Here is a 12,827-nt window from a genome sequence, read left to right as displayed (position 1 = left end):
TCCACTGGCAGCTCATTCCATATGCATATCACCCTCTAGGTACACAAAGTTGCCCTTCAGGTTCTCTTTTATTCTTTCCTCTTTAACTTAAACTGATGCCCTCTAGTCCTTGATTCTCCAACCCTAGGAAAAAGGCTGAGCGCACTTACCCTATCCACACTTCTCTTGATCTTATACTCTTCTTTAGGATTCCCCCTCCGTCTCCTATGCTCTGTTGTCTCTGGAAATTTCCTTGCCCCTGGTTTATTATATTTATTAGATTTATTTTATGGTACAAGGTTGAACAGATTGAACTTAGATCTATATCAGAAGAATGAGAGCTGACCTTATTGGACGATAGAAGACCTTGAGGTGACTTGATGTGACGGATACTGGGTAAATGTTTTCTCTTGCGGGGGAACTAGGAGACACAATGTCAACATAAGAGGTCTCCCTTTTAAGATGGAGATCTCTCCATGAGATCTCTCTTTCCCCAGAAAGCACAGGAGCTGGGTCATTGATTTTTATTCATGAATTTATTGATAGATAAGGGAGACAGGAGTTATGGGACCAGGTATAGGGGCTACACTTGGATTAGGCATGGTTTTATTGAATTGCAGAACAGGCTCAATGGGCCAAATGGCCTCCTACTCTTAAATCCTGTGTTCCTGTGTGTTTTCCTGGGCAAGGCTGAGATTAGAAGTAGGCAGTTGCTAAAAATAGCACCACAAATTTTAAAAAATGACATAGCCATGGCAATGTAGCACTGATCACCCATAAAAGATGCTCCCAGCATGAAGGGTACTCTCTCACCAAGACAGCATTGGATTTTATTTAGTTTGCATATTACACTCCATACTCTCCCAAATGTTGGCTGTGTTCAGGTGCTTTCCTGTTCCTTTTGCTGCTGCAATATCAGTCTGAGCAGGTATTTTTAGTTGAATGTTGGAGCTACCCTTCAAATGGTCATTACCAGACAGAAGCGCTATCACATGCTGTTTGTACATTGAAATGAGGTAATGCTCTTCACTTCTGGTAGCAATTATAACAGCATGCACAAAATTTAACATCTGCATGAGCTATGCTGCATAAAATGGCTGCACTTCAATGCACAATTAGTTTATCTGCCAGCTTTGGCCCACCGAACCAAGATCATTTTAGATGTGAGTAGACATGAAAGAAATCAACAGCCAAATCTACCTCTGGTAGATGCTTTGTAGTTAACATCACATGTTTTCAAACATTGTATTCTTATTCGAACGTCCTGATGGATTTGGTAAGCTTTTCTGAAATGTGTTTTTTCGCTTGTGATCAGAGAATATTACAGTATAGGAACAGCCCTTTGACCCACCATGCCTGTGCTGATACACTGTGCCTTTGTAAACTAAAATCTTTTGTCTCTATCTGGTCCATAACCCTTTATTCCCTGCCTATTCATAATCTGTCAAGATGCCTTTTAAACATTCCTATGCTATCTATCTCCACCACCCTCTCTGGCAAAGTATTCTGGGCATGTTACACCCTTTGTGTAAAAAAACTTGCCTCACAATATACTTTCAACTTAGCCCTTTCTGCATTCAACATATGTACCCAAATAATTTACACTTATACCTGAGAAGAAAGAGTCTGACTATCCATCTTATCCACGGCTCTCATAATTTTGTAAATTTCTGTCGGGTTGCCCTCATCCTTTTATGTTCAAGTGAAAACAAACCAAATTTGTCCAATTCTTTCTCCAATCGCTAATACCTTCCAAACCAGGCAACATTCTGGTAAACGATTTCTGTACCCTCTTCAAAACCTCCACGTCATTTTGGTAGTGTGGAACTTGAACTGTACACAGTACTCCAAACATGGCCAAATTAAAGTTCTATTCAGCTGCAGCATGACTTGCTAATTTTCATAAACTATGCCACAAGAGATGAAGGCAAACATGCCATATGCCTTCTTGACCACCTTATCCACTTCTTCCTTTATATTTTTGTGTGAGAAATAGCAGGATTTTGGCACTGTCAAACAGGATCAGACTGGTAGGTTTAGGGCATGTGAGGGTAGAATGGTCGTGTAAGTGGACTAATAAACCAGCGGCCGAGAGTAATGCTCTGGAGATACAGGTCCACATCTCACCAGAATGGCCTTAATAGAATTTAAATTTAATTAACATTATATTTAATATAAATTTGATTAATTAATCTGAAATGAAAAGTTTGACAAAACCATTGTCACTTGTTATAAAACCCCATCTGGTTCACATAAGTTGTTTGCGGAAGGCTGTCTGCTATCCTTACCTGGTCCGATACATTTGCTAATATGAGGCTATATTAGCCACTTCTAAACATATTTAAGTACATGGATGATATACAGTGGAAATAATTAAGTCAATGCGAATCAAGAGAAATTGGTTTGACTCATTTTAGGATGTATTTTACCATTCCTGTTGCATTTCAAGCACAGTTGCAAATATTTAGCAGATAAGCAGTAAATTCCTGCTCAGTCCACGGATGCGATGCTTTCTGTATCTGTTGGAGTTTTGTATATCAGAAGTGTTTGTAGCTAGAATTCTTGGTACAAAGCTGAGGAGTTGGCTTCGATTCTGTAAAAGGATTGGGATTGACTGTGTTCTGTATTTCTTTCAGGAAAAGGCCAAAAGTACCATTCAACGGTTTTGCAGGCCATGAAAATACAAATGGTCGAGCAACTTTTGAAAATCCCATGTACGATCGAAATGTTCAATCCTCTGACATTGTGGCCAATGAGATTGAAGTGACAGTGAGCACTGTATGCACGGCAGTATAGCACTTACTTTTGAACAAACCACTGGTAAGTAGTGGAGGTGAATATGATACACTGTTAAATTGTTTTAAAATAATGAATTCCCTGCCTTTTGTAATTTCACTGATTTCTGGTAGGTGTTCTCCACTGTCTTTATAGAGACCTATCTGTTGAGAGTTATGCAACATAGTGAGCCAAAGGATTTCCCATTCACAAGTATTTCAGTTATGCAGATTGCACTGTTGCAACTGATTGGGTTTCAGGGTACCAGAATGTGGGAGACTTGTGTCCACAATTACTCAGATGATGAGTTCTTGATTTTAGGTTAGCTATAACTTAATCAAGTGAAAAGTAGGCTTGGGTATAGTTGTCAGGTCTGACCCAGGCAAAGAGAAAGAAATATGCAAGTTTTGTTTTGGAGTTCGCTTATTAAAACAAAATAACGCCTTTGAAACCAGTATTCAGATCCAAGCAAGTTGAAAGTCTCACCCTCTATTTGTTCTTGGGTACAAACAAGCTTTCTCAAATAGTTTTCATGATAACAGCCTTGACACAGCATGTAGAATTCATTATAATAAAATGAAAAAGTGACCATCTGAGACGTAAGTTTAGGTAAATCATTTAATTGAATGAGTTCAGGGTTTCAAGGGTAGGTATTTATTCTGGATGATTGTTTTGTTGATTACTCATAAGGATTCCAATGGGTTTTCAGATGAAAGTAGCTAAGCCACTGGATGTAGTTTTCCAAGCAGGGTGCTGTTTGGACAGACTATTTTTAGGTCAGCTTTTCCAACCCCTTCTCTGAGTGGGGTGAGAAAGGTGGATCCCAAAGACAGCTGCTTAGTCATGAAGAAAGCTGCCAAAGTACTCCGCTGTTCCAATTCCAAGAATGAAACAGCAGAGTCAAACTCCACCCACTTATGTGACAGTCTGAAGCCAGGGACCTCCAAATGTTATAACTCTGTCCCTATGCCAACCGTCAATCACCATAGGGCTTGTATTGTGTGTGGAAGGTTGAATTCCTCGAGGTAGATGCTTTGTGCAGGATACCTCTTAACATAGGAATGCTATTGTGCATCAGCAAAGACATGGGGATCTTTGACAGAAGTTGCAAGGGAACCTTGAACATTGAGTATTTTGATTTGAGTTATTATTGTCACAATTACCTAGATACAGTGAAAAAATATTGTTTTGCATGCAGTACAGGCAGATCATACCATACAAAGTCCATTAGGGTAATAAGTCAGAGCAAAAAATACAATGTTCTGGCTGAGAAGAAGGTACGCAAAGAGCGAGGTTGCAGCATTGATTCATGTGAGTATCTTACGCCTGGATTGCCTTTGAATCTTGTTTTAGATGGTGCTTTGTCTGGTTCCTCCCCTCTGACCTGACCATTAGCGTGGCCCTGTCAGGTGTGGAGAACTCCTTACAGCATCACTGTTAGGATTAATGGAACACCCCAGCACCTCTGCCACAACAACCCACAGAAACAGCAGGCAAAGGACAACTGAGAGAAGAAAGGATGTGAGAACACGTGGAACTGGAATTCACTACCAAGAGTGAATTTGTCGTCCGACTCTCTGAGCTCCCTCTTGGCATCAATAATCACGTCACGATTGTCCGTCTACAACTTGCCACAAACCAGCAGGCAATAATCATGAATGCCTATTCCTCAACGCTGAGTCCAAAGAAGGTTTCTACTCCACCCTGAACCTCAGCCATACTCATCCACATCTCTAAGGAAGATAAAGTTATCCTCCTTGGGCACTTCAATGCCAGGATTGGAAAGGATGCTCAATTCTGGAAAGGAACCATTGGAAAGGAAGGAGTCAGGAATTGCAACCCCAATGGGACTCTTCTGCTCAGCAAATGATCCTGAAGCCGAAAGGATGTCTTTATTATCAAAGCAATGACAAGTGTATCCAACTCTAGACACAGAACCCATGACCAGAATAACCATACTCACTAATAAGTGATTGACAATGATAAAGTGTTGAATACAAGATTATTATCTACATTTGAATGTGGTCTGTGTGTAATTGATTAACAATTAACAAAAACAGAAAAGCATTCTGTTGCACACTCCAACACTAATAAGCTTTACCTTAACATTCACAAATTGCAACTTTCTTTTGAGAAAACAATGAAACAAATTGACAATACTATTGTGTGAAATCCAACAGAGAATCCTCTATTAAAATTTAGTTTACCTCATGCCAACTTACCAAATTGCTTGGCACCCCAGTAAAATGCTAGAGTTTAAAGAATAAGCAGTGCTTTCACAATTTTTAAATTATTTTCTACAACTCGTTAATTTTTATTGCTGCTTTATGCATTTTTTTTGTTGTGAATCACCTGTCAAGTAAATTGGATTTCCTGTCTTATCTCTGAGTTATTCAAATTCAACACATTGTGCTTCCTCAGTACAGCAAAAATGCATCCCAATGTTGCACGATTTTTATCTTTGCATAGAGTTTAACAAATCCGGAAAACAAAATAACCAATAATATAGAATGCAGCATTCTCAGGTATTACAGAATAACAAGAATTATAATGATGGCATGAATCACTTTTGATCAAATTTTAATGTCTGATTTTAAGATAACTATAATGTTAAGTAAGGCAAATATGAAATCTACATGATTGGGAGTTGGAAATAAACATTTTATAATGGTGTCATATCTGCTGTAAGAGCAGGTATTTTCAACAACAGCTATCCATTGGTAACTAAAATTGGAACAAACTATGGTCAAACCATAGTTATCGAATAAAACCTCTGACGAAAAGATGTTTGAGGATTGGACTTCTTTAGTTTATTAGACCAGACTCTGAAATAAACTCTTTCCATTTGATCCAAATGTGATGGTTTTCGTGGCAGAAGGCATTGTTGCTCATGGTTCAGTCAGGGAAACCCTACACTTGACAATCTCCCAAAGTTTCTGCTGCAAATCCCCTCCTGGAAATTAAGTCTGAATAGGGATTGGAACATTCAAAGGAAACTTTTTATTTCTTATTTCAATATCATTTTCAACAAATTGATTTTAAAGCATGCAAAACATGGTGAATGCTTGTATTGACTCACAGCCAAAGAAGCATGCCATGAAGATCAGTCACCCCCACATTTAGAGCATTTCACAATTAATCATCACCTGCTCCATTACTTTATAATTTCTGTGTATGCAACTTAGAGCAAGGAAATCTGTGAAATTTGGGTTTTGAATAACACTCACTGGTAAAATCGGTGAGTTATGCTCCCAAAGAATTTGGAAAGTTTCATTATGGTGTAAAAAAGACTAAAATATTTAGACATGTTAGATCATAATGTGTAATATGCGCATGAAAGAAAGTTTATGAAAACCGTTTTACTATGTTTTTTTTTGGCTGTTGCAAACACTTTCATGTTTGCCTTCCTGAAGAAAATAGAAGTTTGGGATTAGTTTAATCTGGGTACAAGGAGTTCAACTGACTTCCATAAAATAAAAATAAATTAAAATCAAAGTACTGTGGTTGTTTGAAATCTGAAATAAACACAGAAAGCACTAAAGAAACTCAGCATGTCTGGCCAGCAGCTGCAGAGAGAAACAGAGTTAATATTTTGAGTCTGGTATGACTTCTTCTAAAGAGCCTGCTCAACTTCTTCTGCATTCTCTGTATTTGTTCCATAAATCACCTGACTTTATTTCGGCAGATCTGGCACCATTAATAAATGCGAGCCTTATTTCCAATTCTCAATCATCCAGAATTGAATGACAACTGTTAAAAGTTTCTTTGACTGATTTACATCTGCCCAAATATCTGTTTTCTCTCTCTTTACAGAATGCTGAAGTCCAGAATCACTTCATCAGATTCTACTTGACTGCTTTTCTTCAAAGATGTAGTGACTGTGGAGAAGCTACTAAGGATGCTGCCCTTTACATTACTTCTATTATGAAGAGTCAGCTAGTCAGGGATGCCAAGATACTTTGTCAGAAATCACCAGTTAGAAACCATTTTCTTACTGTTGTAGTCCACACTGTACATTGGGGATAATGAACGAAACACATTATTGAGTTCTAGCCCTCAAAATCCAATGACTCCAAGTAAATATCTCCATTCTGGATGATGTTTTGGCAAAGGACAAGTCAAACAATAAAGCCCACCCTCTAGCAAGGATCTACATTTTTGACTTGGTTCTCACAAGAATCTATTTAAATAACAAGGCATAATCATACACAATAACCAACAAGAAAAAAAACATGTGGTTGTAAGCTTTTAAGTGAATTGTTGGTTCTGAAAGGGGTAAAATGTACCATGGGTTCTCCCTTGTTGCTATTTCTGATCTTCACCAGGCCATGAGCCAATTACCTTTCCTTCAGTGACTTCACATTGTTGAGTTATATTCACGAATGTGAATAGAGACATCAGTATCTTCTAAATTTAGCGATCCTTTTAATCTTCAGTTGTCATACTTTAAACTCTACAGGATTCATTACAATCTCCTGAAAATTGTACTAAAGGTATGCATGATTTTAAAGTTTCAAGGCATGTTCATTACAGCCTTAATTCTGTGGTTTTGCACATTTAACATAACTTTGATTACTGTTATGCATCATATTGTGACACTTTATCAATTATTTACTCATGTTTGGACACTCATGACAATATTGCAATGGTAGTAGATGGCTTAAATTTGAACCCGGTTCTAGCAGATTGGTTATAAGCTCAATTCTTGTTATGGAATCTCTGACATTCCTCTCTCCAAAAAGCACTTTAATTTTCCTGCAGTAGACAGCAAAGTAAAATAGTAGCCTTATTATTGACACCTAACAGCCCAGAATTCAGTGGTAGTTATACCCCAAGAGCAAAGCTGTTAAGGTGTCAAAATAGAGTACAGTAGCTTCTGTAAGATAAATCTATCATGAAAGATGAAAGGAATCCCATTCCCATGGGAATGCAGTACATTAAGGGTCCATTCCGGTGAGAACGTATTGGAGTTCATGTTGATGAGAAATTCAACACCAACCCACCACAAGGTAGGGTGTTAAATTCTGCCCCTGGTGCTAGTTAAGAACATTTAAATCATTGTTGGAGCAGATAGATATAGCAGATATCAACAGTAACAAAGTTCATCAATCTAGCACTTTTAACGTAGTAAAGATTTCTGAAAAGGTGTGATTTTTAAAACACTCCAAGGCACCCGAAGGAGAATTATCAAGCAGTGATTGACGCTGAAAGGGGAGATTAGTCGAGTGAAGAAAAGGTTAGTCAGCACTGTAGGTTTCAAAGAACATCTTACAAGAAGAAGATGGAGAGGCAGGGTAGTTTAGACAGGGAAGTTCAAGCTGTGATCAGCTGTCAACCGAAAAATTAAAGGTGCAGCAATTAAACCTAGAGATGTGCTAGGTGCCAGAATTGGCGAGTGTTAAGATCTCAAAGTATTTTAAGTTGCATGAAGCTTCAGATAGGGTCCTTTTTGAAGTTAATGAATATTTCAGATCCTGTTATCTTGGTACAATATTAGTGTACTTTATAGGAGACAACAGGCTGCTACCCACTGACTGGAGAGCAGGCTAAATCCCGTCTAATTGAGGAAAATCCCACTGACTAATGAGGTACTTAGACAATGATCTAAACAATAGTTTTCCTTCTCTGGGATCAGCAACCCTGGGACAGAAGTCCTGCCTGCCAAGAGCTGCCAACCAACAGGCTGCTGCCTGGATGACCTCCACCTGAGACTGATGATCATGTCTCGATTCCATGTCATAGGTGAGTGATAGTGAGTGGGGGTTCATGGGGAGGATGGACAAATGAGTGGGGCGAGAAAACTAGGCAGAAAGACCAGAGAAGTAGCTCTCAACAGGTCCCCTCATTCCTGATGCTCGATCCCTGAACGCCTTTGAACAAGGACAGAGGAGCCTACAAGCAACCTTCCACCAATTTGCTTGTCATGGTCCCCAAATGGTGAGTCACCCTCTAAGTTAGTAACAGAGGGATAAGATTCTGAATTGTCCACTTAAGGGCTTCAACTGACCATTGGGGATGAAGGCTGCCCACAAGCCTTCCACCATGGACTTAATCAGCAAGGGAGATCAGTAGTCAAAAGGGTCACTCCCATTTTCCAGCCTCTCTCACAAACAAATGCCCTCTCAACACCAACCCACCACAAGGTAGGGTGTTAAATTCTGCCCCTGGTGCTAGTTAAGAACATTTAAATCATATCATACTTTGTACGGAATGTAGTTTATTACAGAAAAATAATATATACTGCAGATACTGGAAAGCTGAAATAAAAATGCAAAGTGCTTATGGGAGATGTAGCAGGAAGTCTGCTCTAAAGTAGACTCATACCAGACTTGAAACGTTAACTCTGTTTCTGTCGGACAGATACTATCTGAGTTTCTCCAGCACTGTCTTTTTTTCATTTGCATTGACTGAGTCTATGTCTAAGATGCATTAACAAAAAGTTACTCTGTGGATAACCATGGCTGTCTCATAGACTCAGAATATAAAGAATGTGGGATGTACACTTGCATGTCATCTTTACGAGTTTTCTGAAATGATTCAGTTGTATTTTACAGCAAAGGTCAGTTTTTAATTGTGCGGTCATTCTGCCAATATTGCCTTCTGGTATTTCAGTGTTTCTGTCAGTGTGGAAGTCCTTTCATTACTCAGATGTCAGGTCTATCTGGAGATGTGATTTGATAGTTGTTACAGCATCACCACATGGTGTCAAGCCAATCTGAAATTGGACAAAGTGAGGCTGTAAGCACATAAATAAATGAAAAATCAAAACAGTTCGAAGGAAAGAAATCAGGAGGCAGAAAATAAAACTGACAGAAGAGAGTATGGTGGGGTCTTTGCTGAGGGAGCAATTGACAATTTGGCCACAGTATGTCCTGAAAATTATGCTAGTTTTCTGAAATGAAGTTATGGTTCAAGTTTACATTGAAATTTATTTCCATAATACAGAAATACCTTTTATGAAACAATGCAATCTACCGTTTTTTAAAATGTTTTTTCTCTTCCACCCTTGCATTAAAAGTATTCAGTGGTTAAGTACAACTTGTAACCAGAGAGGTGCGGTTTTATTATTACATTGGAAAATGGGTTTATAACAAAAGGAAGCATTTTAAGCAATGTCTGATGCACCAACTGTCAAAGACGCAATTTTAAGTAAAAGCCACTTTTTAAAAAGTACCCAAGCTTATGCCAGTTTCATTGGCGTACACCAGTCAGTTCTTTAGTAAATTCAATATTTTAAAATACTTAGAAATTTTGATAATGTAGCTGCAACTGTCCATGAATCCAAAAAAAAGCCATTACTTTCTCAAGCGTTTCCTTGAAGAGGCAGAAACAGAAATGAATGGTAATTGACATGGTTAAGTCTGGATTAACATTTGATTTTTTTTCAAACTGGAGTCAAAGATTGTGGAAACTTGATTGGTATGTGACATGACTTCCTTGTGAAATTTCACAACCCTTTTCAGTGAATGTTTACCTAGCCAGATCTCTACCCCAGCTATAACCGTAAGAAGGTGTAAGCAATGTGACTGCTGTTTTTCTTAGAAACATTATCCACTGTGAATGTACTAGAAGGGATAATAAGATGTACTTATGTTCCCTACTTCCCTTTAGCAGTGTGTAACACAATACAGAACAGGATACATACATGAAATTCAAGCAGGAACTTTATTTTTCTGGCAGAATTCATAACATCCTGTTTATAGAAGATAATGTCTGAAGACACCTTCAAAAAGCTCTTGAACGCATGTGCAAAAGTCTTTTTTTTATTATTTGCTATCTAGGCTAGCATTTATTGCCATCCGTAATTACCCAGCCAGTAGTTAAGAGTCAACCACATTGCTACATGTCTGGAGTCACATGTAGACTCCAGACCAGGTAGGGGCACTGGTGAACCAGATGGGTTTTTTCCAATGGTCATCATCAGACTTTTAATTCCAGATTTTTCTTTATTGAATTCAAATTCCACCATCTTCCGTGGTAGGATTCAAACTCGGGACCCAGGAACCTTACCTAGTTGCTGGATTAACGGTCCAACAAAACCACACTGTATTCGCATTGCCCCTGCCAGCATTTTCAGTGATGTCATTCCATCACATTCACTTCTATTCACTGTGCTTATTTGGGCACCACCATGTATATTTTTACTGGCTGAGACTTCCAAAAGTGTGGATGCGCAGATTTTCCCACAGGCATAAATGTGAACCTTGCAGAGGTGTCAGGAAACACAATCTCTATGGACATGTGGCACCTTTTGAAGCATTATCACTGTTATATATATTTTAAAAATACTGTAATCAAACTACATACTGAAAAGCAATGACCAAATAATCTGCTTGAGGTATTCCTGAGAAATGAACATTGTCCAGGAGAATGTGTCAATCCTTCTTCAAAAATAATGTGATGGGATATTTCATCTCCACCTGGAAGGTCAGTTTGAGGCAGACATAAATATAATCTAAAATACATCATATTTGAGAGTCAGTCAATATTACATGCTCAAATCCTAGTGAATTGGAGCTTAAACCTGCCTTCTGAGTCAGAGACAAAATGGATACAACTGAACCAAATCTGAGACCTCAAGTCAGTGATTTGTAGGAGAGCTTGCCCCTGGTACTAGAGAACTTACTTCACAGTTTATTATTGATTGCAATCTGTAAGTAAAGGATGTCATTATTTCACAATACCTATAAATATTGGAAAATTGAGCTCCCATTTCTAATGAATGTGTTGGAGAAACCAAGAAAAAGTACCCTTGGGTGCAACAGCTTTAAAGTATTTGAAAACATTATTGAACTTAAATGTAGTCTCCCCTGCATAACATGTTAGTGGATCATAAATCTCTGTGCACGATCAAAGATGTTTTTCTGTTACAAATCTACCAGGTTGTTGAGGCAGCTAAAAGAACATGGTTTCATTCATCAACGATGTGTCAGTTATTGTCATTCCTGATAATTGTAATACTAGAGATTCAAGATGCACTTTTTCAAAAGTAGGTAATTTTGTTCTACATCTTGTCTGGTTCAACTCATAAATATTGAACTGCCTTGATGGCATTGTGATTGCACCATTGTAGAATCATGTCACAGTTAACTTTCTAAAAGCTTTGCTATTGAATAAGAGCATGTGAAAACTAGAATGCACAAGCAAGACAGGAGTCAGATAATTCTGTGAAAAATTTAGCAATCCTGAAAATCTATTGATGGCATAATCTGTATACAAATGGACAAATGTGCTGGCAGTTGCTATACAGACAATTGGAAGGCAAAGTTCGTTTTTTGAGGACTAACAGATTCAGTAGTTTATTATTCGACATCTTTCTGCATTTCTCATTCATATCACAAAGTGGCAATATGTTGTCTCATTTTTTATTTAAATGTATTTAGTTTGTATGAAAAAATGGATATGGGCCTTGTTACTTATCATCATGGAAGACCATGACATGCAATGTCTATATGCAATGGGCGGCACGGTGGCACAGTGGTTAGCACTGCTGCCTCACAGCGCCAGAGACCCGGGTTCAATTCCCGCCTCAGGCGACTCTCTGTGTGGAGTTTGCACTTTCTCCCCGTGTCTGCGTGGGTTTCCTCCGGGTGCTCCGGTTTCCTCCCACACTCCAAAGATGTGCAGGTCAGGTGAATTGGCCATACTAAATTGCCCGTAGTGTTAGGTAAGGGGTAGATGTAGGGGTATGGGTGGGTTGCGCTTCGGCGGGGCGGTGTGGACTTGTTGGGCCGAAGGGCCTGTTTCCACACTGTAAGTAATCTAATCTAATCCCTGTTGTGGCACGATTATAGGCACGGTTTTATTTGCTTGGTCAATTCGTTTTGCTAAAAGTAGATTTCACTGTAGGAAAACAATTGGACTATGCCACTGAGGAAAGAGTCGCATTGATCTATGGCATTTGTATTTATATTCTGTGTTGGGAAGTAGAAACCAATTCCAAAATGAGTACTCAAATCTCCTTTAATTACCATATACTTGTAGTGTAGTAGAGGATACACTGAGATGATGTGAAGAATCTTTTAAGAATTATGTAAATCTAATAATTCTCAAAGCAAGGTCAGGGTTTTCTC

The 12,827-nt window shown here is 38.6% G+C and overlaps 1 protein-coding gene across 1 annotated transcript in view; it reads left to right on the top strand.

The window, feature by feature from the left end:
* csmd2 (CUB and Sushi multiple domains 2) overlaps positions 1–12,478 on the top strand; it is a 602,495-nt gene extending 590,017 nt beyond the window's left edge. The window contains exons 65-66 of the mRNA XM_072548527.1: positions 2,616–2,799; positions 6,568–12,478. Coding sequence (XP_072404628.1) covers positions 2,616–2,775 — 160 coding nt within the window. The 3' untranslated portion in view covers positions 2,776–2,799; positions 6,568–12,478. The remainder of the gene's footprint in view (positions 1–2,615; positions 2,800–6,567) is intronic.
* Positions 12,479–12,827: the final 349 nt, after the last annotated feature.

This window comes from Chiloscyllium punctatum, chromosome 27, assembly GCF_047496795.1.
Source record: "Chiloscyllium punctatum isolate Juve2018m chromosome 27, sChiPun1.3, whole genome shotgun sequence".
Classification (NCBI taxonomy): Eukaryota; Metazoa; Chordata; class Chondrichthyes; order Orectolobiformes; family Hemiscylliidae; genus Chiloscyllium; species Chiloscyllium punctatum.
Note: the sequence above shows the minus strand (reverse complement) of the source record. Positions and strands in the feature narration are given on the sequence as shown.